The sequence below is a fragment of the Musa acuminata genome, chromosome BXJ1-8, assembly GCF_036884655.1.
Source record: "Musa acuminata AAA Group cultivar baxijiao chromosome BXJ1-8, Cavendish_Baxijiao_AAA, whole genome shotgun sequence".
NCBI classification, from domain to species: domain Eukaryota; kingdom Viridiplantae; phylum Streptophyta; class Magnoliopsida; order Zingiberales; family Musaceae; genus Musa; species Musa acuminata.
In genome coordinates, this window is record NC_088334.1 from 46,591,169 (window position 1) to 46,614,251 (window position 23,083).

The 23,083-nt window shown below is 38.7% G+C and overlaps 4 protein-coding genes across 7 annotated transcripts; 1 reads left to right on the forward strand and 3 right to left on the reverse strand.

The window, feature by feature from the left end:
- The first annotated feature begins 387 nt into the window (after positions 1–387).
- On the forward strand, positions 388–2,635 carry LOC135588265 (putative UDP-rhamnose:rhamnosyltransferase 1). The gene has a single exon (XM_065080321.1). It carries the CDS (start codon positions 716–718, stop codon positions 2,096–2,098), a length of 1,383 nt encoding a protein of 460 aa, XP_064936393.1. The 5' UTR covers positions 388–715; the 3' UTR covers positions 2,099–2,635.
- LOC135588263 (serine/threonine-protein kinase D6PK-like) lies at positions 2,366–9,281 on the reverse strand. Its single transcript, XM_065080320.1, has 3 exons — positions 9,054–9,281; positions 7,258–8,367; positions 2,366–3,444 (listed from the first exon to the last, which is right to left on the reverse strand). The coding sequence occupies exons 2-3, from the start codon at positions 8,253–8,255 to the stop codon at positions 2,577–2,579; spliced, it is 1,866 nt and encodes a 621-aa protein (XP_064936392.1). The 5' UTR covers positions 8,256–8,367; positions 9,054–9,281; the 3' UTR covers positions 2,366–2,576.
- A 2,436-nt stretch (positions 9,282–11,717) lies between these two features.
- On the reverse strand, positions 11,718–17,384 carry LOC135588266 (uncharacterized). Of its 4 annotated transcripts, none has more exons than XR_010476166.1 (14): positions 16,947–17,384; positions 16,709–16,810; positions 16,487–16,573; positions 15,827–15,960; positions 15,407–15,465; positions 15,279–15,333; positions 15,108–15,155; positions 14,653–14,692; positions 14,399–14,445; positions 14,217–14,330; positions 14,079–14,126; positions 13,850–13,969; positions 13,144–13,267; positions 11,718–11,976 (listed from the first exon to the last, which is right to left on the reverse strand). XR_010476166.1 is itself a non-coding variant. In XM_065080322.1 (13 exons), exons 2-13 carry the CDS (start codon positions 16,755–16,757, stop codon positions 13,205–13,207), a joined length of 864 nt encoding a protein of 287 aa, XP_064936394.1. In that variant the 5' UTR covers positions 16,758–16,810; positions 16,947–17,331; the 3' UTR covers positions 12,917–13,204. The 4 variants fall into 4 exon arrangements, 2 of the variants coding, with proteins under 2 accessions (XP_064936394.1, XP_064936395.1); XR_010476167.1 differs by having other exon boundaries at positions 11,718–11,994; XM_065080322.1 differs by lacking the exon at positions 11,718–11,976 and having other exon boundaries at positions 12,917–13,267; positions 16,947–17,331.
- A 152-nt stretch (positions 17,385–17,536) lies between these two features.
- LOC103996279 (uncharacterized) lies at positions 17,537–22,245 on the reverse strand. Its single transcript, XM_009417168.3, has 6 exons — positions 22,079–22,245; positions 21,918–21,958; positions 19,446–19,609; positions 18,856–18,955; positions 18,589–18,761; positions 17,537–18,367 (listed from the first exon to the last, which is right to left on the reverse strand). The coding sequence occupies exons 1-6, from the start codon at positions 22,237–22,239 to the stop codon at positions 17,858–17,860; spliced, it is 1,149 nt and encodes a 382-aa protein (XP_009415443.3). The 5' UTR covers positions 22,240–22,245; the 3' UTR covers positions 17,537–17,857.
- Between the last annotated feature and the right edge of the window lie 838 nt (positions 22,246–23,083).

The following is a 23,083-nucleotide window of genomic DNA, read 5'->3' on the forward strand; positions in this document are numbered from 1 at the left end:
TATTGATCTATGAAAATGGCTAGCACGTTATAAAAATATATCGGATGAAGTTATGTAATTATTTTTTAAGTAAGCGACGAAAGTGAGAGTCGAGCTTAAGATCTTACGATAAACTATCAAGATATCTATACTAATCAAGCTAATCAGTAGCTTAAAAAATATGATTTATACTAATAAATTAATTTTTAGTTGTAAAAAATGTTAGATAAGATTTTAAATAAGCGACTATCAATCGCATCAATATTTAAGATATAAAAAATTTATATTTATATCATGATTCTTGTGTAATTTTCATGCATCCAAATGCCGTGACTGGTTTTTCTGAGTGCAAACATCAGCATAGTGGTAATGAAGGGAGCTTTTGTCATTCAGAAACGACGCATTGGATGTTTTGGTTTTGCCAACATTTCTCAGAATACGGATTGCAGGACCTGTGGGCGTATCATTCGCAGTCGTAAGCGGTGAAGGACAGATGGCAGGAGCGTTCCCTCCATTGATGGAGAGAGGGTGCTTCCGTATGTTACGGTCATTTAGCAGCACCACGGCAGATCTTGTGTTGCCTTGGATTCTGAATCCCAGAAGGCAAAGCAATCGATTCCGATTCCAACACGTCTCCGTGTGGTGCAGAAACCACTGTTCTATCACTCGTGGTGTGTGATATAGATTTCTGCGAGGCTCGTCTTATTTGAGATCGGTTCAGAGAGCTGCTGTGATCATGGCGGAGAGCAGTCTCCACGTTGTTCTGTTCCCATGGCTGGCCTTTGGCCACTTGATACCCTTCCTCGAGCTCTCCAAGTCGTTAGCCAAAAGAGGCCACCATGTCTTCTTCCTATCGACCCCAAGAAACATCAGCAGGCTCCCCAAGCTCCCTCCCTCTTTAGCTCCATCCATAGACTTCGTCCCCATCCCTTTGCCGCCATGCGAGGGCCTCCCCGACGGCGCAGAGGCCACCAGCGACCTCCCACGGGAGAAGGTCAAATACCTCAACAAGGCCTTCGATGGCCTCGAGCAGTCCGTGGCCGAGTTCCTCGTGCAGACGTCTCCGAAGCCCAGCTGGATCATCCATGACTACGCTCCATATTGGCTGCCTCTGATTGCAACCAGGGTGGGCGTCCCGTGCATCTTCTTCAACACGTTCCCGTCCTTCGTCAGCGCGTTCTTCACGGGACCAGGTGGAAGAGGGATGCAGCGGCCCGTCGAGGCGTTCACTACGCCGCCGGAGTGGATCCCCTTTCCGACCAAACTGGCTTATCGAGCGCACGAGGTCCGCAGCCTTAGCGACCACGTGAAGCGAGACGACGTCTCGGGGGTGTCGCTGGTGCGTCGAATCGAGATGGTTGGCAAAGGATGCGAGCTCATGGCCGTACGCGCGTGCACCGAGTTCGAGCGTGAATGGTTAAGCCTTCTTCGAGAGCACAACGAGAAGCCGGTGATTCCAGTAGGCCTACTTCCTCCTTCGATCAAGGACCGGAGTGGCGAGGCGAACCAGGGTGCCAACACAGGGGACATCTTCCTGTGGCTGCGCGATCAAGCTCCTGGATCTGTTCTTTACATTGCCTTGGGGAGCGAGGTCGCGCTAAGCGCGGAGCTGCTGCGCGAGCTGGCCTTTGGATTGGAACAGGGCGGCCTGCCATTCCTCTGGGCTCTCAGGAGGCCGGACGACATGGAAGCGTTGCCGGAAGGGTTCGAGGAGCGACTCAAGGGGCGCGGTGTCGTCGCCTTTGGGTGGATTCCTCAGCTCCAGGTTCTGGCGCACGAATCCGTGGGCGGATTCCTGACGCACTGCGGCTGGGGATCTCTCATCGAAGGCCTCGCCTTCGGCCGCCCGCTCGTCCTCCTACCCATTGCTTTTGACCAAGGCCTTAATGCGCGACTCATGGAGGAGAAATCGTTGGGTGTGGAGATAGGAAGAGACGAGGAAGACGGGTCTTTCACAAGGGAAGCAGTGGCGCACGCAATTGGACTGGTAATGGTGGAGGAAGCAGGGAAGAAAATTAGAGACGCCGCCAAGGAGATGAAAGATGTGTTTGGCGATACAGAATGCCATGAAAAGTACGTGGATGAGTTTGTTCAGTATCTGCAACATCATAATAATTAGATGTAAAGCAATCTTGGACTGGTTTAATTCAGGTCAAAGCTCGACCGACATCCGACGCAAACTAATTGAATCTTTTGAGCTGTGATATCACACAGGACGAGGAGCTGTGTTCCAAGTATAAAGAGAAGCAGATGAGATGACAAGCGTCATTCTGTGCGCAGACAACAAATGGCTAAAGAGAAGCTTTAATTTGCACTCGAGAAAAGAACCAGAAATGCAACGAGCAGATACAGTAGCGTCAGAGGTCAGTTTGACAGATGGAAAGGCTTCGAGAGATCGATCACCTTCACAGAAATGTAGGAACTCTAGCATCCATTGCTTACAGATGTAGAACCCATACAGTCGAGTTGAGAAAACAACAATAGAAATACAAGCAGAATCACAACATGTATAGAAGAAGATCACTGAGATTCTAAATAGCATTCAGAAGCTCTACACTTGCCCTAAATACGATAAGAATTCCAGTTTTGAAAGCTCACTAGAAGAAATCAAATTCCAGGTAGTTATCAGAACCTTTCTCAGAGGTGAGGCTGGCCTTCTGGCTTGCTGATGCTGCAGTCCCTAGGGGCCGAGCGATTTCAAAGGGCTTGGGGATCTCGGGAGGACTTGCACATCTTATCAAGGCCCAGTTGATACCCTCAAAGAACGGGTGTTGCTTTATCTCTGTAGCCCCACGTTTATAAGCAAGCCGGTGTTGCGGATCTTTGACAAGCAATCCCCTAATGAGATCCCTGGCAGCGAAGCTTACGACTGGAAACTCTGAAAATCGCAATGGTTGACCCACCACATTGAACAGTGTAGCACGGTTGCCTGAGCCCTTGAAGGGTGTCTTCCCGAACAAAAGCTCATACAGGAAGATGCCAAACGTCCACCAATCCACTGCACTACCATGCCCCTCTCCCTTGATGATCTCAGGGGCCAAGTACTCATGGGTACCAACGAATGACATAGACCTTGCATCTGTAGGCTCTGCAACGAGTTCAGGGAGTGCGCTGACCTGGTTTCCAGTATCACACTTCTGTTTCTGATGTTTCTTGGACTTTGAGGAAAAAAGCCGAGGGGAGAAGCATGTTGTTGGGACCACACAAGAAGGTTGGACACAGGATGGTTCGATACACGCAGGCTGAACACAGTAAACAGGGTTGTTTCTTCTGAAGGACTCAGAGTTGGGGTTGGAGGATTTGACGAGGGTGGGGTTAACAGCACAACGGAGGGAGAGGTCAAAGTCAGAGAGCATGATGTGGCCATCTTCTCGGACAAGGACATTCTCTGGCTTCAGGTCACGATAGATAATGCCCAGCATGTGCAGGTATTCTAGAGCAAGGAGGACCTCCGCTATGTAAATCCTGCATTTGTAAGAAAACAAACAGAAAACGGTCATAGATCACAGGTATGGTCAATATGCGTTCAGGACTTCATGAAAAGTATGAGACAGTTACATTTAAAGCATAGCAATACTATATATCTGGTTTACAGCTACATTGGAGAACATACAGATCAATCATGTCTCAAAAAGTTAGGACGTCCGCAAATTCAACCTCAATAAAGAAAATAAGGTATCATAAGATTGTTAGCTCTAGTCATTTAAGATGTTAGCCACAAATACAAAAAGTTGCATGAACAAGCAAAAGAAAGAGAAAGAGAGAGAATTATACTAAACCCACCAGTTGATCATGCAAAGATGCAATGGAACAAATAACAAATGCACATGTAGCAAATAGCATTGGTGTACACCAGTTACGGAATGCCACTAGATGAAAAAGACGGCACAACTTGGTTTTAAGAAACTGAGATTAGATTGCACTCCCTAACTGGTGCTTCTCTACTTTGACAAAAAGAAGAAGCCTCCCAAAGAGAATTTAAGGGAAAATAAAAGAGATCTCATTGCTGGAATTTCCAGACAAATACGACAAAAAGGATCCCAAAGAGGCTACTATGCCTATGTATTCAGGCTAGTATTGCCTATTCCTTGTCTTAGTAGGCTAACTATGATTTAAGGCTAGAAATAACTAGAAGAGATAGTTCATATGCTGAATAACTGCTGTTGTCCATCTGTGATGAGGCTTTCATAGCTATCAAATGTTGCTCTCCTAGAATAGAGAGAGCTGCAGGCCCTGTTGGGAGTCCAAACAGAATTCAGAAACTGGAGTTTACTCCAAACAAGGGCCTCATACACCTGTCCGGCTGCTGCTAGGAGTCAAAGACCCCATGTCGGACAAGGAAAAAAGAGCTTGTACTGGTCCAGACTGGGCCCTTTAGCTCCTGCTGACTGCAAGTAGGACCTGACTGTTCACCAAAATGGTCACTGTTTCATTGGATATCTTCTTGTGTCAATTAAATTGAACCGTTCTCGGGGCTGGTCAGATGGGAGTGGATTAGCTGGTGTGGGTCGTTGCTGATATGGACATTGCCCTTTGTCACACTAGCGAAATTAGAATGTGATATCTTCTGTGCAACTAAGTTTTATGCTTCTTTGATGGAACAAAATATTAATATACTATACACTAATTACATAAGGATGTTATGGCTGTCTAGATTCTTAAAAGCAACAGCAATATGATTCCCAATCTAGCTACATACCAACTAGCCAAGTTGGCTACTTACTGGACCAGTTCAATGTATATGGTATGCCAGCTCAAACCAGACAGCCTGTTTATTTGTCAAATGAGGACCAGGACGTACCAACCTAGTTCCTTAGTACAATCACTACACGATATTAGAATCATGGCCAAAGCCACTGTATCTTTTCCTATGTTTTGTAGCCAAGCACATTATAACTTTAATACAACAAACCAATGAGTTGGGGTCAGCTATATGAATCATTTCCCGCTACTAAACTCTAAGGGCGTACCTAGTGCACAAGGCTCCTTGCCAATGCAAGGTTTGAAGAGGGTTAGTGTATGCAGTCCTAGGATTATTTCTATAACTTGAACCATGGTCTCCCAGATCGCAGAGGAGCAACAATGATCACTCCTCCCACTATTTGACTCTATGTAATGCAATGTCTCTAGTTAACTCATATATGAATTTTCACTATGGTTTTATCCTTCCTAAAAAGTTCAGTTTCACCTCAAGTAATATGTGCAGTCGTGCACTTTCAGATTCTTTTTGTATGTCCAAACCATCTAAGATAACTTTTCTCATTTTTGTCCTCCATTAATCTCATCTCTTCTTTTCAACAAATGCATATTTCTCATACCACCCTATCTACTATATTTTGCAACACCAGGTATCAATCTTGTCTCAGCAATCCCATCTTGACTACGCTAACCCTTCGGATAGGATATGTTATGTTCAAAAAACCAGTATACTATGTAATCTACTGCATGACATCATTATGCATATACTAAATGGTCTGATCTTTGTCACTTTACAGTCAATTGTTATGCAGCTACTTGTCCATTTTGTTTGGTGCATGATCTCTTAGATGGTCTGCTACAGGAGAGTTAAAGTATTAAATTTAATCAGAAGTGATATCGAAGATATGCTTCTGGCAGGCTTCATCTAAGTTACTCTAGGCAAAAGCCTCGTGCCCTCTCGAAAGCCCAAGCAACTAAAAAGCCTGCATATAAAATTTTGAACATTTCTTTGTCAATAATTTGTAAGATCTATGGGACATGAGATCAAATTTAATGAAATCCTAAGATGAATGGGAAGTCCTTTTTTCTCTGAGAAAGTAAAGGACCAACTGGTCAATATTCTAAAAAGCAATCACATTGTGGATGGTTTAATCACCACATAGCATGTAGGCAATACTCACACACATATGCAATAGATAATACTATATTGAAACTTTTAATCGAGTACCAACCCAAATAAGAAACATTCTAAGTTTAAAAGAAATTGGTTTACAATAAATGATGATCAAACTAAGAATTGATGTGTGTGATCACATTCGTACTTAATGAGAACTACTTAAGTCATAAGAACCACGAAATAGGTATATTATGAGAGAATGTAGCATTAACATGATTCATGTATGGTAAGAGGAAAAAGCAGTAGCATAAGCAGTTGAACTCCCAGAAATACCTTTGTGCACTCCATCTACTCGTATTGTATATTCATGGAATTGTATATGTGATCCTACATATAAATATAAATAAGTGCTGCATAAGCCTAACGAATCGGTTGCAAGACCCATGCTGCCAAATTAAGCATAGCCGGAGAATTATAACTGATACTGCAGAAATATGCCACTACTAAGAAAAGGAGATCAGAGTGACTAATTTTCACACTATCAGATAAACAGTCGTCCTCTTCTTTTCTCCTTTCTATTACGTTTTCTTCTTCCTCTTCCCTTGTTACCATTACTTTTTTTCCTTTACATTTGTGTTATTATCATTCGAGCTATTAAGATAAAACCAATATTTGGATTAATTATATAAGTGAATGGTGGGAACAACTTTATTTTATTTGTTTTAATTTAAATTTTTTTTTACATAGTTCTTATGCCAGCTGTGCCTCTCCTCATCCCTTCCATCTATTTGACCCTTATTTTCCCTTCAGCCTTCATAATTTTTAGTTTCCAGTTTGGCCATCCTTTAAGCAGTCTAAAAGCTGAGGCAGAAGGTTTTCTGTACTCATGATAATTCCACAATACAGACCAACTTCAAGAATAAGACACCGCAGATCCATCATAGCATGCATAAAATTCTATCATGGACCTAATTGAACTAATGATGCTATATTCAGTTGTCATGAATTCCACAAATATTCAGTGTGTACATTCAATATATCCAATAAGATATTTAAATTGGCTAGATTAATGTCAATTTGTAATCAAGTTTCTTTTATGATGTCAGATTGCAAACAGTGTTTATAATAGAGTGATCCAATAAGGTACAAAAGAATGATTTGATAAGTTAATCAAATGAAAATTTCATAGTATATTTGATATATTCTTATTCTTACAAGTATGTTCATAAAATTCAACTTCTGTCAATCATATGACAACCGTCTGCACAAAGTTACACCCTTAATCAAATAAAACTAAAGGTCAAGAAAAAACATAATGAGATTATTTCACATTATCAGAAAAAGCCAAGTTTATCATAAGTGAACATTAAATGAGTCACAAGTTTTTGATAAGAGGGCATAATTATCCATGCAACAGATGTCTAAATAGAAAGAACAAGAAGAAAAGGGAGCTAGATCCATACTTGGCAGCTTGTTCTGAGAAATATTTTCCAGGCTGCCTCTGTCTAAGTGTGTGCAGATCCCCTCCTGGACAGAACTCCATTACCAAACATGAAAACTTGTCTGTCTCAAAGTGAGTATACAATGTTGGAAGAAATGGGTGATCAAGACATTGCAATATCTCCCTTTCTGTCTGGGCTCTATGCAGCTTCTTACGACTTGCTAGAGATTGTTTATCCATAACCTTCATTGCGAAATAACATTTTGTCCCGCTCAACTCTGACAAATAGACACTACCTATGTCTCCACAACCCAACTTCTTCAGTAGCCTGAAATGATTCAAACCAAGAATTCCATCTCTAGCCCTTATCGTTTTGATCGCTTCCCATCTTGAATCATTTGATTTGTGAGGCTTGTTGATGCTGCTGCTTATGCTGCTACAAGTGCTATCGTCGCTAACATCACTGCTTGTACTGCCCCTGCACATACTACTCTTGCCGCTATCAATCCGGTCACTTATTTTAGCACTTCCACTAGTCTTTGTCAGACTGCTGGTTCCATCACTAACTTTAGCAGAAGCTGAGCTATATTTCTCACTGCCCTGCCCAGAGTTTTTCTTTTCTTCGTATCTGTTGGTTTCCAAACTCACCGTCCCGTTCAACTGAAGCAGCTCGTTGACATCACCTTGTTGGACGGATTGCTTCATAGTATTGGAAGATGTATCCAAGGAAATATGCTCTAGAGATCTGGCAACCTTTTGAGTGGTTTCGTTCGTTGAAAGGTTAGCAGCTTCCTTTTGTTGGCGATCCAAATTTTGACCCTCCAAAACTTGTTCAGTTTTAGGCTTTTGTGTGCTCTGCTGCATAGATTTTGGCAACGTTGTTGGTGTATCAGACTCCAGTTTGCTTGGATCAGGTAACTGTAGAGGTGAAGGTTGCAACGAAGCCTTTTCAACTACTTGGCTACCAGGTACCTTGTGTTGCTGTTCTGAGAGAGGTTTGGAAAGTGTCTTTGAAGCCATTAATCCAAACACTCAGTTTTATACTTATTCAACAAATACCATGGAATATGTACTTCATAAAGCTGAAGAAGCTCTTCAACTTTAACCCATCAATAGGTACACCAGAGGATGTCTTGCCAGCCAAAAACAAGTTTTAAATTTAGGATTCATAGCAGAATAATGAAAATGTTGGCAAAGAAAACTGCATTTTTCATAAAATTATAGAACATTGAAGCAACATATCTACTGCACACTAATGATCATATACATAAGCAGAGCAAGACCAGATAAAATCTTTTCAGGTAATTTAGAAAAAAATTATCTACTAAATTCACCAGATAAAATCTTGGTGTGCCATCCGAAAGTGCTACATCCAAGGACAAGAGTGAAGGAAATCAACCGTCTATCCTTTATAAGGACACATAAGGGATAAAGCTTGAAGCACAAACAGCAATAGCATATGGATCAAATGCCACCCAAGGAAACCAATTAACCAACCAATTCGCTCAAGATCAAGCCGTGAGATTACCGGGGAACCCTCACAGACAAGATTACGAAGAATTCCAAGGGAAACAAACGAGGAACAAGAGGAATCAAGCAACACAGTTTCAGGTAGACTGCGAGAGCAAACAAGCCACAACAAGATCCCATCTTTTGCGTAACCGAAACCAAGAACGAGTCGAAAGATGCTTTCCTAGCACGAATCGTGGCAGCGAGTGCGATCAAAGAGGACGCCCATCCTCCCGAGATTCGACCCGCTTGACGATTAAAAACAAGCAAAGAAGGGTGGGGGGGGGCAAAGGAGGCCGACGGGAGTACCTAATTCCCCAAGATCGCGGTCGTTAGGGTTCCCTCTGGCTAATGAGATGCTGCTGTACCAGCACAACTCCTAGTTTCCAAAGATTTCAGCTTTAGGGCTCCTCTTGGCTGCTCGGATGGGAGATCTACCTGTCCATTCCCCCAATCCTCAGTCAACAGTATCCACAAAGAAAGAGAGAGAGAGAGAGAGAGAGAGAGAGAGGGGAAAGGTGATAAGAAAGTCGAGTGATGTGAGAGGAGTGTGAGAATTGGCGCATCAGTAGTAAGTAGCCGTGAAGGGCTGCAGCCAATACCAAAAATGTGCAGTTCGCACCACCCCCCAAAAACCCATCAGCGATCACCGATCGTTGAAGGGAGGAGATGGAAGGATACAGTCTCATCGGCATTGCATGTGCATTGATGATTGATGTCCATTTATTGTTTTTTGATGCAATCTGGAATGGGTTTCCCACTAACTCACTCACTCGCCTGTGAGCCAACTCATTTGGTGGGACTCATTCCCTTTGGTGCCAACTATCCTATCCATTGGTTTGAAGTAATAGCTTGTCCTCCTTAATAAATCTCCCATTGGAGCTGACATTTACATATGAGAATTTGTTGTGGAGAAGTTTGAGAATTAAAGATGCTAATTTCCCACTCAGATGTGTTCCTCTTATAAGTTTTTAGACTAAAAAAAAAAAAAGAAATCTTGAACTTGGCATTTTTTTTTTTAAATCACCATTCAACTTGAAATGAGAATCCAAAATCAAAAGAGAAATCTCATAGATTAATAACCAAAATAATAAATCATAAAGTTGATTTATATATATAAACTCAAGAATAAATTGAGTTATGTATCCTCTTACATAAATTCCAAAGAATTTATATAATCTTTTCTCCCATTATTTTTAAATTTATTAGAAATAAAAACCCCTCGTCGAAATATAAAGTGATGTGTGATATTTATAGTAATAAATTCTGATATATAAAGGACTTGTTGATTTAAATAATTTGAATCCTAGTAGGATTTCTAAAATACTTATATAATATTTTATAGATTAGTAAATCGAAAGTACATGAAGAGTGATTCCATTTGTCATCTTTGGAACATGGGAAGCATGAATATCTAAATTCTTTACGAACAAATATAGTTGGAAGAAGGTATTCAATTTATGCATATTTTTTATCCTCAGATAAAAGTTCCATATCATCTCACTAAGATGCAAATCTTAATATGAATCTTCGATTGTTTTTTGTTTATCTATCCTTTTATTATTAATATATGAGATTTTCTTTCTTTTCCTTCTCGATAAGATGGTATCAAGATCTATAATAGATATTCAATAAGGATGTCTCAAGTTGTTTTGTATGTTTTATTATGAAAAAATAATTCTATCATGTGGCAAAGGAGAAATAGTAAAAATATTAAAAGACGAATTGGAAGGAGTATAAATTGAAGTATTTTTTTATAAAAAAATTTTAAAAATAGATTAAAAAAACTCAGAAATTATCGAGTTAACCCGAGTATATATGAAGGATAAAAATTTAAAATCATCGATGTGTCAGCAACTCGAAGCTGCTTTAAAGGATAGAAATCGGAGCTCAGAGTTGAGATTTCTGTTGGGACATAATATTTTTATGCATGGAGGAGATATTTGAGGTTGGAAAGCGTGCGTGCTCTACGGCCAAGTAAACATTCGATGATGGTCATGATGGACACTACTAGTGACGACCACCAGCTGGTCTCTGAGATCTGAAACCAGTGTGTCATGCACTGGCACGTAGCTGTTCCAGTCCTTTGATGGAAGGAAATAGCTCTCTCCTAAGTCTCAGATATTACCATCACGCCACACCCTTATTATTGCACCGGATGATGCTGGCGATGATGCAACATAGGTAGGCAAATCAGACACTGCTGCCAGCCCCATTACAAGCTTGTCATGAGAGAGCGTGGAAGTAAGCACTCACAGTCACAGAGGGAAAGAGTTTTAGTTAATGAGAGTAATGATTGAAGTATTGTTCTAAGTAAAATGGATTCTCTCACATCCTCCGAGTGTAACATTAGATGTCAACTTCAAGTGGCACAAAAAATAAAGACTTTTTTTTTTAAAAAAAATTATCTTTAAAGTTAAACATTTAATCTCGTTGTTCTAATAATTTTTTTAAAGAAAAATTTAATCCTATAAAATTATCTTTTTTTAATCCTATATAGAGATCTCAATATTTTATTTTATAAATATAAATTTTTTAAAAATTAAAAATTAAAATACTAAAGAAAACTAATTATAAGAGAATAATAAATATAATTAACATGCAACTACTAGCATCTAGTATCTTATTTATTTTGTGAGGATAAAGTTTCATGATTGTGAATTGTTTTGTAAAAATATCCAGTGACTAGATTCTCTCTTCATCAAGTGATCTTAAATGGAGTAGAAAGAGAAAAGAAGGGAGGGGCTTCAAAATGTATGGGTCAAATCTGATGATGGGCCACATGGCTATCAATTTTTAAATGGTACCTCAAGATCCTGCTAAAAATCCTCTCCAGAAAGTTTTAGTAGGTGTTCTTTCGTCACGAACGCTTATTCTCTCAACAGAGAAATTTTGACACCACTATTTTTCTATGGCTATAATTATACATCTTTAACTCCTTGATAAATAGTGATAGGTATTCTAATGGCAATCTTGAAAAATGATCTTTTTAGATGTTGATAATGACAAGCAATTCTGCACAAAATGTTGTTGGCGTAACACAAAGCATATTCATATTCATATGCGTATCTTCCAATGGAGATAAAGAGTCACCATCCTCGGCAGCAACTGCCTAATGAATGATGTGAAAACACTGGTTGGATATGCCCAACCACATTATTGTGGAATAACTCGTCACCATCTGAGCCAATACACGACGTCCTTCTGGTCGGTCCAGCCCAAGACTACGTCGCTATCGCGATCAATTAGACTTTAGAATCACACACACGCACACACACAGTAAATTTACTTGAGTGAGGCGAAATCAATTGCAAAGGTCATCAAGTTAAATTAAACTAGGCCTTCAAAGTCACCATCCCTTTCAGACTTTCAAAAATTAAATAAAGTAACTAAAAAAAAGGTAAGCGAATTATCAAGAAAAACTTCTTTCATTTTCTTTTTACTTTTTCTCAACAGCTGTTCTTTTTTCGCATTTTCAAATGGCGTTCCCTATTTGGATTAATCTCTCAAATGTCCAGATAAATTAGAGGGACAATTTATTGCATGTTATGTTATGGACTGGTCCATGGGATGAATTGGTTCACTCTCCTATGTACAAGATTATAATATTATTTTTTAGTAGTCTTGTAATATTTTTAGCACCTTCATCAAGGCACTAATAAGTCTATTCAAAAATAAACTCAAGGCCTAATAGAAATCAACTAATGAAGTATGATTTTACATAAGTATCCTTATTGATTTAGGATTAAAATAATCAAATAAAAAAAATTATTTCACGTATATTATTTTTGAATAGAACTACAGCATGTAAGCGTCACTAAATACTGTAACTAAACAATTAGATTAGTTCACTCTATAAATCGATCCATAGGCTGTGTCATACTCCTACAGTTGTACCGTCAAAGGAGCATTTCAGGAATTATAACATATAAGGGACATCCTTTCAAAAAAAAAAAAAAAAAATGAGACAATTCTTAGAAAAGAAATCAGAAAAGACTTTGTTGAACCAAGTAATTCTTTCATGAATTTTTTTATTAATCACATCATTTTCCTTTGGTCATAACTCGTTTTCTGCACCTCCAAAACCCTAGCCTTCTTGTCAAATGTTCCTAGGTGCCAGATCACAGAATAGACTCTTTCTATCAATATGGATTTTGTTCTCATCGTCTATCTATGGCTCAAATATTTGTATGAATTTCAAGTCAAGTCTATTCTATGACAATTTATTGAACAACCTAATTTGTTCTTGAGCTCTGCTTTCTTGTAAACAAGCTCACAGAACACTAATCTAAATGTTCATGTATGTCCTATATGCCGTTACACCGTCATCGAGCAGTATTAAGTTCAACTGCCTTCTCCTTTGCTAGAGAAACCGAAGGGAAAAAGAAATTCTACATACCTATATATTCTCACTCTCCAGTGCTGAGACCATGAAACTGCTTCGGATGCAAGCCACAGCTTCAACTCACCAGCTCCACATTGTACTCCTTTCCACATCGACATTTGATGATATGTGAGATGTTCTGTGAAACACAATGTCAAAAAAATGTATAGAAAAAATGATGTGAAAGATGACAAATCAGAGAATCATCATTCAGCATGATGATCCAGGAAATTTATGTTACCAAATTTTGATAAAGCTACTGTAAGATGCCCAAGATCGTTTGAATCCCTTATTTTTAAGCCAAAGGAGTAACCACCATAGGCCAAGTCGGACTCATTTCAATGCAGATTGCAAGTTTCACTCTTGATTATTTGCATAGAGTAAGGATCCAATAAAATTGCCAGATTAAACCATACATCATATGCAATCGCCTTCATCAAAATCCCTATTCCTAATGATAGTGCTTATATTAAGTGGAGGAGAAAGAGGTGGCTCTACTAATGAGAAAGAGTGGTTCTGTTATAAGAAACAAATTGAAAAGTTGGAAACTCAAAAGTACAAAATCTCGGCCAGCCAGGAACTGAAGAAGAAAAAACTTTCTTCCCGATATGAGATTCGGTAACCCTTAATACTAAGGGATAGCAGAAAACAACTTGTCTTCCCCGACTTGAAAAGATGCAGTCATTGTTATGAGATTGTATACAAAAGAAAACCTTATTACCTTCAGTTGTTTAATCCGTTCCTTTAGAGACTGCAAGTACTCCAGCTCCCCAGCTTTATCAGCCACCAAAGATCTGTGTTCCTCTTCCAAGGCTTTGACATCCATTTCCCTCAGTGCAGGCTCCATGCAGTAATGTTAGTTCATGAATACATATTAGACAAGAAATTTCGCAATACTTGAACATGGAAAACGGTGATGAGTAACCTAATGTGTCATTTGATGTACTCACAGGGGCTGCCTGCAATTTGTAACTCATTTCCTCAAGCAGCTGCTTGGACTGATATGTAAAAGAAACCGCACCACTTGATTCTGAAAGTTGCACCCTAGAATATGTCTTGATACTGTCAATTGTGATAAAAGTGTATACCTTAATGCTATCTCTAGCAACTTCAGATTTTTTTGCCTCTATTTCTGCAAGTTTGGTTTTTGCAGACTCCAATTCAATTTCCAAATCCTTATTTCTCCCACTGGTGTCATTACCCTGTAAACAATGGACAATAACCACATTGAAATCTGCAAAAGATGAAAAAGAAACCAAAATTTTCAAACCGTATTCCCCAAATTTGCTCCCATGGAGGGCATAGCATTCCCACTCCCTGCATATAGGAGATCAAGTCGATTGGTGCATCAATCAAAGATCAGAAATTTTGCTTTAGAAAGGGGCTACCTAATTTATGTGGTTGCTAACATTTATGCCGTATAACACAAGGATCCAAGGTTGAAAGTTATTGGAGGAATAAGAAACAAAATCATTAAAAGTAACTTACTGATGGCAAAAAATCCAAGAAAAGATAATTAATTACCTTTGGTCTGAACAATTTCTTTATCTACATTATCATCAACCTGTATTAGTAACACATTCATTTAGTTGTTAAAATATGTCAAATTCTATTCTGCAAATTATAGATTCTGCTATAAGGTCAATTTTCTTGACACTATAAAAACAATCTGGTTGTCTACAGGAGGATAAATTCAAGGAAAAAGTAATTACAAGTGGACTCTGGGGGGTCATAGTCTTATATTGAACTGTGGAAGAAATCTCAAAATTTTTCGGAAGAGGATAATGATATAGTTTAAATGCCAGGTTAGGTTGTTAAAACTGAATCATGTGCAAATGATGCAGAAACAAGCTTAATAATATCTAATCGGCAATTGATTATTTTCTCTTGAAGAAAAGTAAATAAGATATTCTTCCCTTCCCTAAAACTAAAAGATCAGTTACAATTCCCTAAACATCTTAAAATAATGATAAACTTACTGATGCAGCATCTGCTTTCATCTTCTGCCTTTTTGAGTTGTACCACTCCTAAAAGCAGGAGGAAAAAAATATCTTTAGTTTCATTCTTTAAATTATTGATAACTCAAAAATACAAAGCTGCAGGAAATATAGTAGACTACATGAGCTCTGGAAGACAGTAGTCAAGCCTACCTGTTGTTCCCGTAATTTGAGATTCAAGTCTTCGGTAACCCTTGCATAGTATGATCTATGGAAAGTGGACAACATTTCTTGGGCAATGCCTAAAAACAACCAAATAAAGATTTCAACTGAATATAAACCTCTTTTCTTTATGTTTCAGCGTTGTGGTGGTCATTTCTTGTTGGAGAAGCTCCAAAGTCTGCAATTCAAGCATATAGGGAAAACAAAAATTAAGCATTCAGTTACAATGTTAATGGTAGAACAGTGAATCTTCCTGTAAAGATATATCCTTGTTTTATCAAGTTCTCTTAATTTTTCCCAGACAACATAATGATGGATAATGCAGAGCACGACACCATCTAATCATACATGTTAAGTATGGCAGATTACAGGTATCGAGAGTAGTAGCCTCAGGTACGATAATTATACAGAGGAGCCATATCCAAGAGCTCATTGCTAATGGTTAGACTAGATCTACACTATCTAGGACATATACATACAACAACAAAGAGATGTATTTTAACAAAAAGAAACTTGGTCTCGAGGATACAGTGAATGACCTGAGAGAGGGTGCAAGACTCCGTCTCCAGCGAGGAGATCTTCTTTTGCTTCTCTGCTATCTCGGAGCTGGTCTGGGCTTGCGCTTTGAGCATCTCCGCTGCCTCCTCGTTCAAACGCTTTATTTCCGTCCTCACTACCAACAGAAACAGTCGTCAGGGCTCGTTCGCGAGTTATGTACAGACTGTTGCCGGTATCATAACAGACAACAGTTTGTTGCTAAGGAGACAGCGCCGAAAAGGAATGACACAAAACGGGGCACGGATCAAACCATGAAGCATGAAGCATGATGCACTACGGACTCGCAGCGCGAGCCTTAGTAGTGGATCAGTTGACAGTCAAGGCGACAGACTTAGCGGCGCCCATGCGCGGGTAAATGGACATGGAGAGATCAGGCGGCTAACATACGCATGATCATTATTCTTCTAATTTTATTTTTTTTTTAATTTCTTTCTTTCTTTCTTTTTTGTTGTTGTTGTTGCTGTTGTTGTTGTTGTTGTTGTTGTTGGAATTCAATTTCCTGGTAAAGTACGCATGGAGAAGAAGGTCGGTGAAAGAAATCATAGAGACGAAACACGACAACCTAAGGGGCAAAAAGGCAAAAGAAACCGCAGAGGAGAAGAAGAGGAGGAGAGAAGCGAAGAGAAGTGAAGAAGGCAGACCGAGATTGAGATCGGTTTGCAAGGCGCCGATCGCTGTCTTCTGCTTCTGCTCCTCTACCGATCTCTTCGCCGCAGCCTCCTCGATGTCTATATCAAACCACAAGTCAGAAATCGAATATCCCATGCGATATAAAAAAGGATGAAAAGAGAAAACGGAAATGGTGCTTCCATTCAAAACCAGAGGAGAAGGGATGGTATGGATATAAACTACTTACAACTCACCGTTTATCTGAGTTCGCAATCTCTTTACGTTCTCCATGTATTCCTCCATCTCCGATCCTCGCACCGTCCGACCCCCCCTTACTTCCTCGGTCGACTTAGTCCCTACGAGTAAGGATCAAAAGACGCAAGAACTGATAGAGACGGATGAAAAGCTTACGAAATGAATACACAAAAGGAGATTCAAATGGGAGAGGAACGAAAGGAAGAAGAGAGGCAGCGTGTGAAGCTAATAGGATACCTGAAAGCAGTCGGACGCGGGGGTTTCCAAAGCGCCGCTGGGAACTGCCTCACAAGAATGTGTTGGTGTGGCTGGGGATCTCAACCAAGCCAAGAAGTGTTTATTTTAAAGGTGATAGACGGTTGGCTGATTTCAATCCCGATGATCTGATAAAATCTTTATCACTTAAAACTAAAGATGATTTTTTTATTGAAAGCTATCTTAAAACCTCATCTTTTAATGGGTGATGATGACGTAATTATTGAAAGAGATAATAAACCCACTTTTAAAGATCTATCAGTGAAAACATACCCAATCATACTAATATTTCAGGTGGATGTAAAGATCTATCAGTGAAAACACAGATTCCAAAATACCATAATCAACGAAAAAGAAATTAATTACACAACTTTGAAGAATCCAAACACATTATTTTAGATCGAAATCCCAAAAATTTCTCTTATCAGAAGTCTTCGGAAACCTGAGAGTCGCTACCCACTAGAAAAATGAGGCAAAGACTGAATGGGTTATTGAAAATGATACACCAAAAACACTCGATCTACACCCAAAAGCCAAAAAGAAGCCTTAAGACGGCAACTGAGGAATTTAAATTGAGATGACACACCACAGAGCAACATCATTAATTAAACTAGAAAATGATGCTTTTGACAGGCCTCTCACGACAATAACCTAAGGATCATTCGTAATGATGCCATGGTGATATGGATTACAGTCAAAAAAATTTAAATAACAATCATATTTAAGTGCAAAACATTTAATGTTACAGGTTCCTGACAAAAGTCCACACATCACCCAACATGAACTCAACCCTTGAGGCGCATTCTCAGTTGTACTAGGATGTCTATACTCCCTGGAATCTAGTACTAGCTGATCTGATGACATAGAACCAAGCTGAATAGCATCATGCCATCCTATCTCCCATATGGGTGGTATCGGCCAGCAGCACCACCACCACCACCACTATAGGCACCTCTACTGCCATAGAGTCCTGAGCTATAACCAGCTGGGGAATCATAACCACCTCCATAGCTAGAACCACCGTAGCCCCCTGCTTCACGGCCAAAGCCACCGTAACCACCCTCATATCCACCACCAAATCCTCCACCATATGAGCCAAAACGACTAGAATAACCAAGTGACGATTCTGCACGGTAGTCACCTAAGCCACCAGCATAACCAGCATATCCACCACCATAATCACCAGCAACATTCCCATAACCACCATAGCCTCCGGGTCGAGGACCAAAACTTCCTGGTGTCCGGTAGGATGATGGGCCATAACCACCAGCACTACCAAAGCCACCATATGAACCACCATATCTGCCAACACTATCCCCAAAATGACGAGCCCTAGGTTCACCGTCAAAAGCAGAAGATGGGGCATTGGAAGGTTTCCTTGGTTCAGCCTTCTTAATTTCCACCTACAGTGAAACAACGAAGTCAATCATGGCCCTGCATGATAAACCTATTTAGGACATGTCACAGGCAAATACGAACAACTGCAGTACACCTAGCCCAAAATTGAAACAAACTAACTAATCAGCACGGTGAATCTGGTAATCTATTTAGCTTAAGCTCTAACTGATGCAAAACCATGCCAATGCAATTTTAGACTTCTCACCAAGCACTGCACTAGACTCACCTTTGTACCAGCTAGATCAATCATATTACCCTTTTTCGCCAATAAGTCATCTACATCTTTTTCCTTCTCAAAGAGTATAAAGCCAAATCCACGAGATCTGTTGGTTGTATGGTCACGAATAATTTCATGATCCTCCACCCTCCCAAACTCAGAAAAGAAGTTCTTGAATTCATCTGTTCGGATTAAAGCAAAAGGTCAAGCCCCACTGCTGTCAACATGTCTGGCCAAATAGTTACAAAGCATACAAAGATAAGGACATATTATTACCTTCTGAAAGAGTTGTTGGTATTCCACCAACAAATATTTTCCTTGTCTTAAAATCCTTCAAAGGAGCAGCACCTTTTGGAATAGTTCTTTTTATTTCCACCTGAAAAGTCAAGATCATGGGGAGTCAGATTTCACAAATCAGCATATTAAGTGTTAAGAAACAAATACTGTAACAGACATTATGTATGAAAAATGGTACTCGAAGATGATTTACCAAAAAAAATAATGAACCAGTAAAGAAATGATCTTATACAAAACTTTAGCATCAAAGAATAGGTATTGGTCTCATTCAAATAAACAAATTCTTTAGTACTACAAAGAAATCTCACACCACAAATCCATAATATATATTGTAAGAGGGAGAGAGGGAGAAAAAAGGTAAAAGAATCAAACAAGATAAAAATTCATAATAAATGGGACCATATGAGACCAGATGAAGGCCAACATATGAGACAATGTACATGTCAAGCCAACAAAAGCAAATGACCCCAGTAAAGCAGTAAGATATTTACATAGGTACAAAACAAAACAAATAACCACCCCGAAAGGTAAATAAAACAATAGACTACAATCACCACAATAGAACATACCGTTTTTCCACTGAAGACATGTGTGTCATCAATAACTCTGTCAACAACAGAAGCATCTTTATAGGTGATAAACCCAAAGCCTCTTGGCTTGTTTGTAATACGATCTTTCATTATCACCGAATCTACTATCTCTCCATATATCTCAAAGTGCTTCACAAACGTTTCTGCCATATCACCACAGGATTAAAAATAAATAGGACCAGAAAAACAAACTAACAAACATTCATAAATCTTGTTATGTAATGATGTCCAACATTCAAAGCCTTGGGCATTTTCCAAAAAACAAGATAAAGAAGAGTCTAAATGAAAACATGTATCTCAGAAAAGACTTTAAAAGAAAATAGTATCAGCTCTAGGTAAGATTTTGGCATCACGAAAGATCAGATGGCAATAAATTGTGAAATACAGTGCATCAATCACCAATTGGACAAATTTATAGATTGATATTGGTACAATGCCATTTTATTTTATTTTTTTGTTGTTTTGTTAAACGATATCAGGTGGTACTGGTCAGGATACCAATACTATATTAATCCATAGGTTATTGAAACCAGACCAAGAATTAAATCTTTGTGCTTGACAACTCTAACTTCAAGCAGGTTATCCACAGAAAATAGAAAACCACATTGGAACAAAAATAAAACAAAATGATCGAAATACCAGTGTCTATTACATCTATATGATGGATCATATTAATTGAATTACCAAAATTCCAACTTAGATTCAGATTAGGTTCCAGTGATGATGTGATAACATCACTATCACTTCAAATTAATACTGGAACAAGAAATTTAATTACTTTGGACTTAAAGGTCAAGTAGAGGGCCAGAAGCATGGCCCTTAGACTGAGTTTTAGAAGGCCACAAACCACAAAATAAAGAATAGGACACCTACAAAAGGTGAGACACATTGAATCCCAAGATACGATGAGGTTCAATGTTCAAGATAAGCACATTAAACATGACCAACATATGGTAACAAGTGCTCATAGAATCAAACTAGAAAAGGTTCGAGATGCATCTCATAATAGTATTTGACGTAATCAAACAAAACTGTGTAGGAAGTTCTAGACCAATATTTATCCACTCAGACAAGAACTAGGCATGTTATCGTGTTGCCACATCCAGTAATTAGGATAGCCATACAATTCTTTGTCATGCTAATTGCACAAAATTGATCCTCCCTCAAAAGGCAAAATTTAGCAACATCTCTAAGGATACTTCCAGCAGTTGTGCCATTCAGACATCCATTCCCATTATGTGGATCTTCCTTCAATAAGCTTTCTCAACCTTCCAGCAGTATCTTTTGATTGCTGATGGTAACCCCAGAATTACAGATAAAATGCAACTATATGGAATAGTGACTAATCATCTGTAATGCTTTCAACATATGATCTAACATGCACATCATAAGGGCTAGCATCGTTACGTCGCCATAGCATAGAGAAACAACATAATCGTTTCTGTCACAAACTAAGCCAAATTGACCTACAGATTGCCTACATCAGATGTCCTTGGGGGTGCAATTGCCTCACACAACCAAACTTGTGAAGCACTTAGATCCTAGTGTCCTAGTTTGACAAGAACCAAGTTCTGATCTTGCAAGAGATATATATAAGACACACAGAGGGAAGTACTTAAAAATTTTTGATATGGAAATGAAATCCAGTAAAAATGTTGTGAACAACATAAAGAAAAAACACATTACATGTCTCCCAAAAATGGCTTCCTGATGATTCTTAAAAGCAATGACGCCAAAACAAATAAAACGCTGAGAATGATAGATTAAATAAGAGGTTAGATCCAATGCAGTGGCTTTCCCAAAACGCAACCACATTCATTATGAAAAGCCCAAACAAGCCACTAAAAGTGGAGAAAATTACACATGTCCCAAATGGATTTGTGAATAATGATGCGATGAAATGAGTCAAGGGTAAACAGAAAAGATTAGACATTGGGTAGAAACATACAGGACGTCTAGACCAAACATAAACAGCTTCAGATAAGTGCAACCTGACCCGGTACAGCAATTTATAGGATTTTTATCCGCCTTTGGAAAGGTAAAAATAATGATAGGAGAGAGGAAAAGAGGAGTTGGAAATTTCTTCTAACCAACGTTTCTATCCTAAAATCGGATGCTGATAGTATGAAGAGAAATAATAAAAAACTTAGGTTTAATTATCTTCTTCCATCCACGACGTAGGCAAACAGAAACAGCAAAAAGAAAAAAAAAGACTCCTCTTTTCTTTTCTTACTCAAATGCGTTTATGTGATCGATTTTAGCTATATATATTTAGTGGATAAGTGGATCTTAAGAGAGCATGCATCAAAATAAAGCTCCAGCTTTAAACACACCGATTTAAATCTCCAACTAAAGCTACAAGGAGAAAAATAATGAATGGAATAGAAACAAGCAATTCCGAGACCAATCGATCAGGTTTCATCACTGATCACAAAAAAAAAAAAAACTCACCAAGCGTCGTATCCTTCGGAAGCCCTCCGACAAAGATCTTCCTGCAGGAAAATAAAAGATAAACGAAATAAACACGAAAGCCTCCGTATAAGAGCGGAAGAAGAAGACCCGACGAGACGAAGAAGAGGAAGAGAACGCGGTCGATAAAAAAGGAAACTTACGCGGGACTCGCACCATCGTGCTCTTGCATCCTGGAGCCCATGGCGAAGGACTCGCAAATATCTCCGATCCTGGTGTTAGGGTTTCTTTGAGGAGGTCGCTGCGGAAAGGAGGCCGATGGCCAGCGATCGCGAAGACTTTTAGGGTACGGCATCGGGGACATAAAAGGTGGGTTTAATCAGACCAGTGAAGAAACCAACCACATGTACGTCTCGAGTTCGATTCGGGTTCGGATCTCGTTCGGATCTGAATTAAGTGACTAAGATTAAAGTTGAATATTCTATGGTATCAGGAGAAGAAATAAAAATATAATTATAAAAATACAGATAAGGGGATTCCTTCAATATCAATCAACTCTATGAGTATATTATTTATGAATTAAAAGCGAAGAAATAACCTCTAAATAAATAGAGGCTAATTATATATTACCTCTTGTAATTAGATATTTTTAAATTTTATATTAATTTTTTATAAAATATTTAACTCCACTGTTTCAATAAATTTTTTTTAATCATATGAAATTATCTTTTTAGCTGAATCTTAATATTTCACTTTCATAAATATAAAAATTTTAATATAATTTTTAAAATTATAAATATCGAGATACTAAAAATAGTTAATTATAAAAATAATTTATAATTAACCTAAATAATAATTATTTATGAATTCCAATTTGATAGTCAGAAATAATAATAGCTATATATATATGGCAGATATTATTGGCTAATTACAATTAATTCACAGTAAAAAACATTAGTAAAGAATCACCCATAAACACTGGAAGTAATCCTCGTGAAAAGTTAATGAATCTGATTTGATCACAGACAGTCAAAGACAATCAAAATCTTCCTTCTTGGCTCAAGGAAGATGCATAGAGTTGGATTACCTCGTCCTCTCTTGATTTGCTTCCTGCGTCCCTCGTCTTTCAAAGCATAGGTTTCAAAAGGCTATATCCATTTTGATTGGGAGAGACAAAAATAAGACACATAAAGAATATACCACTCTAA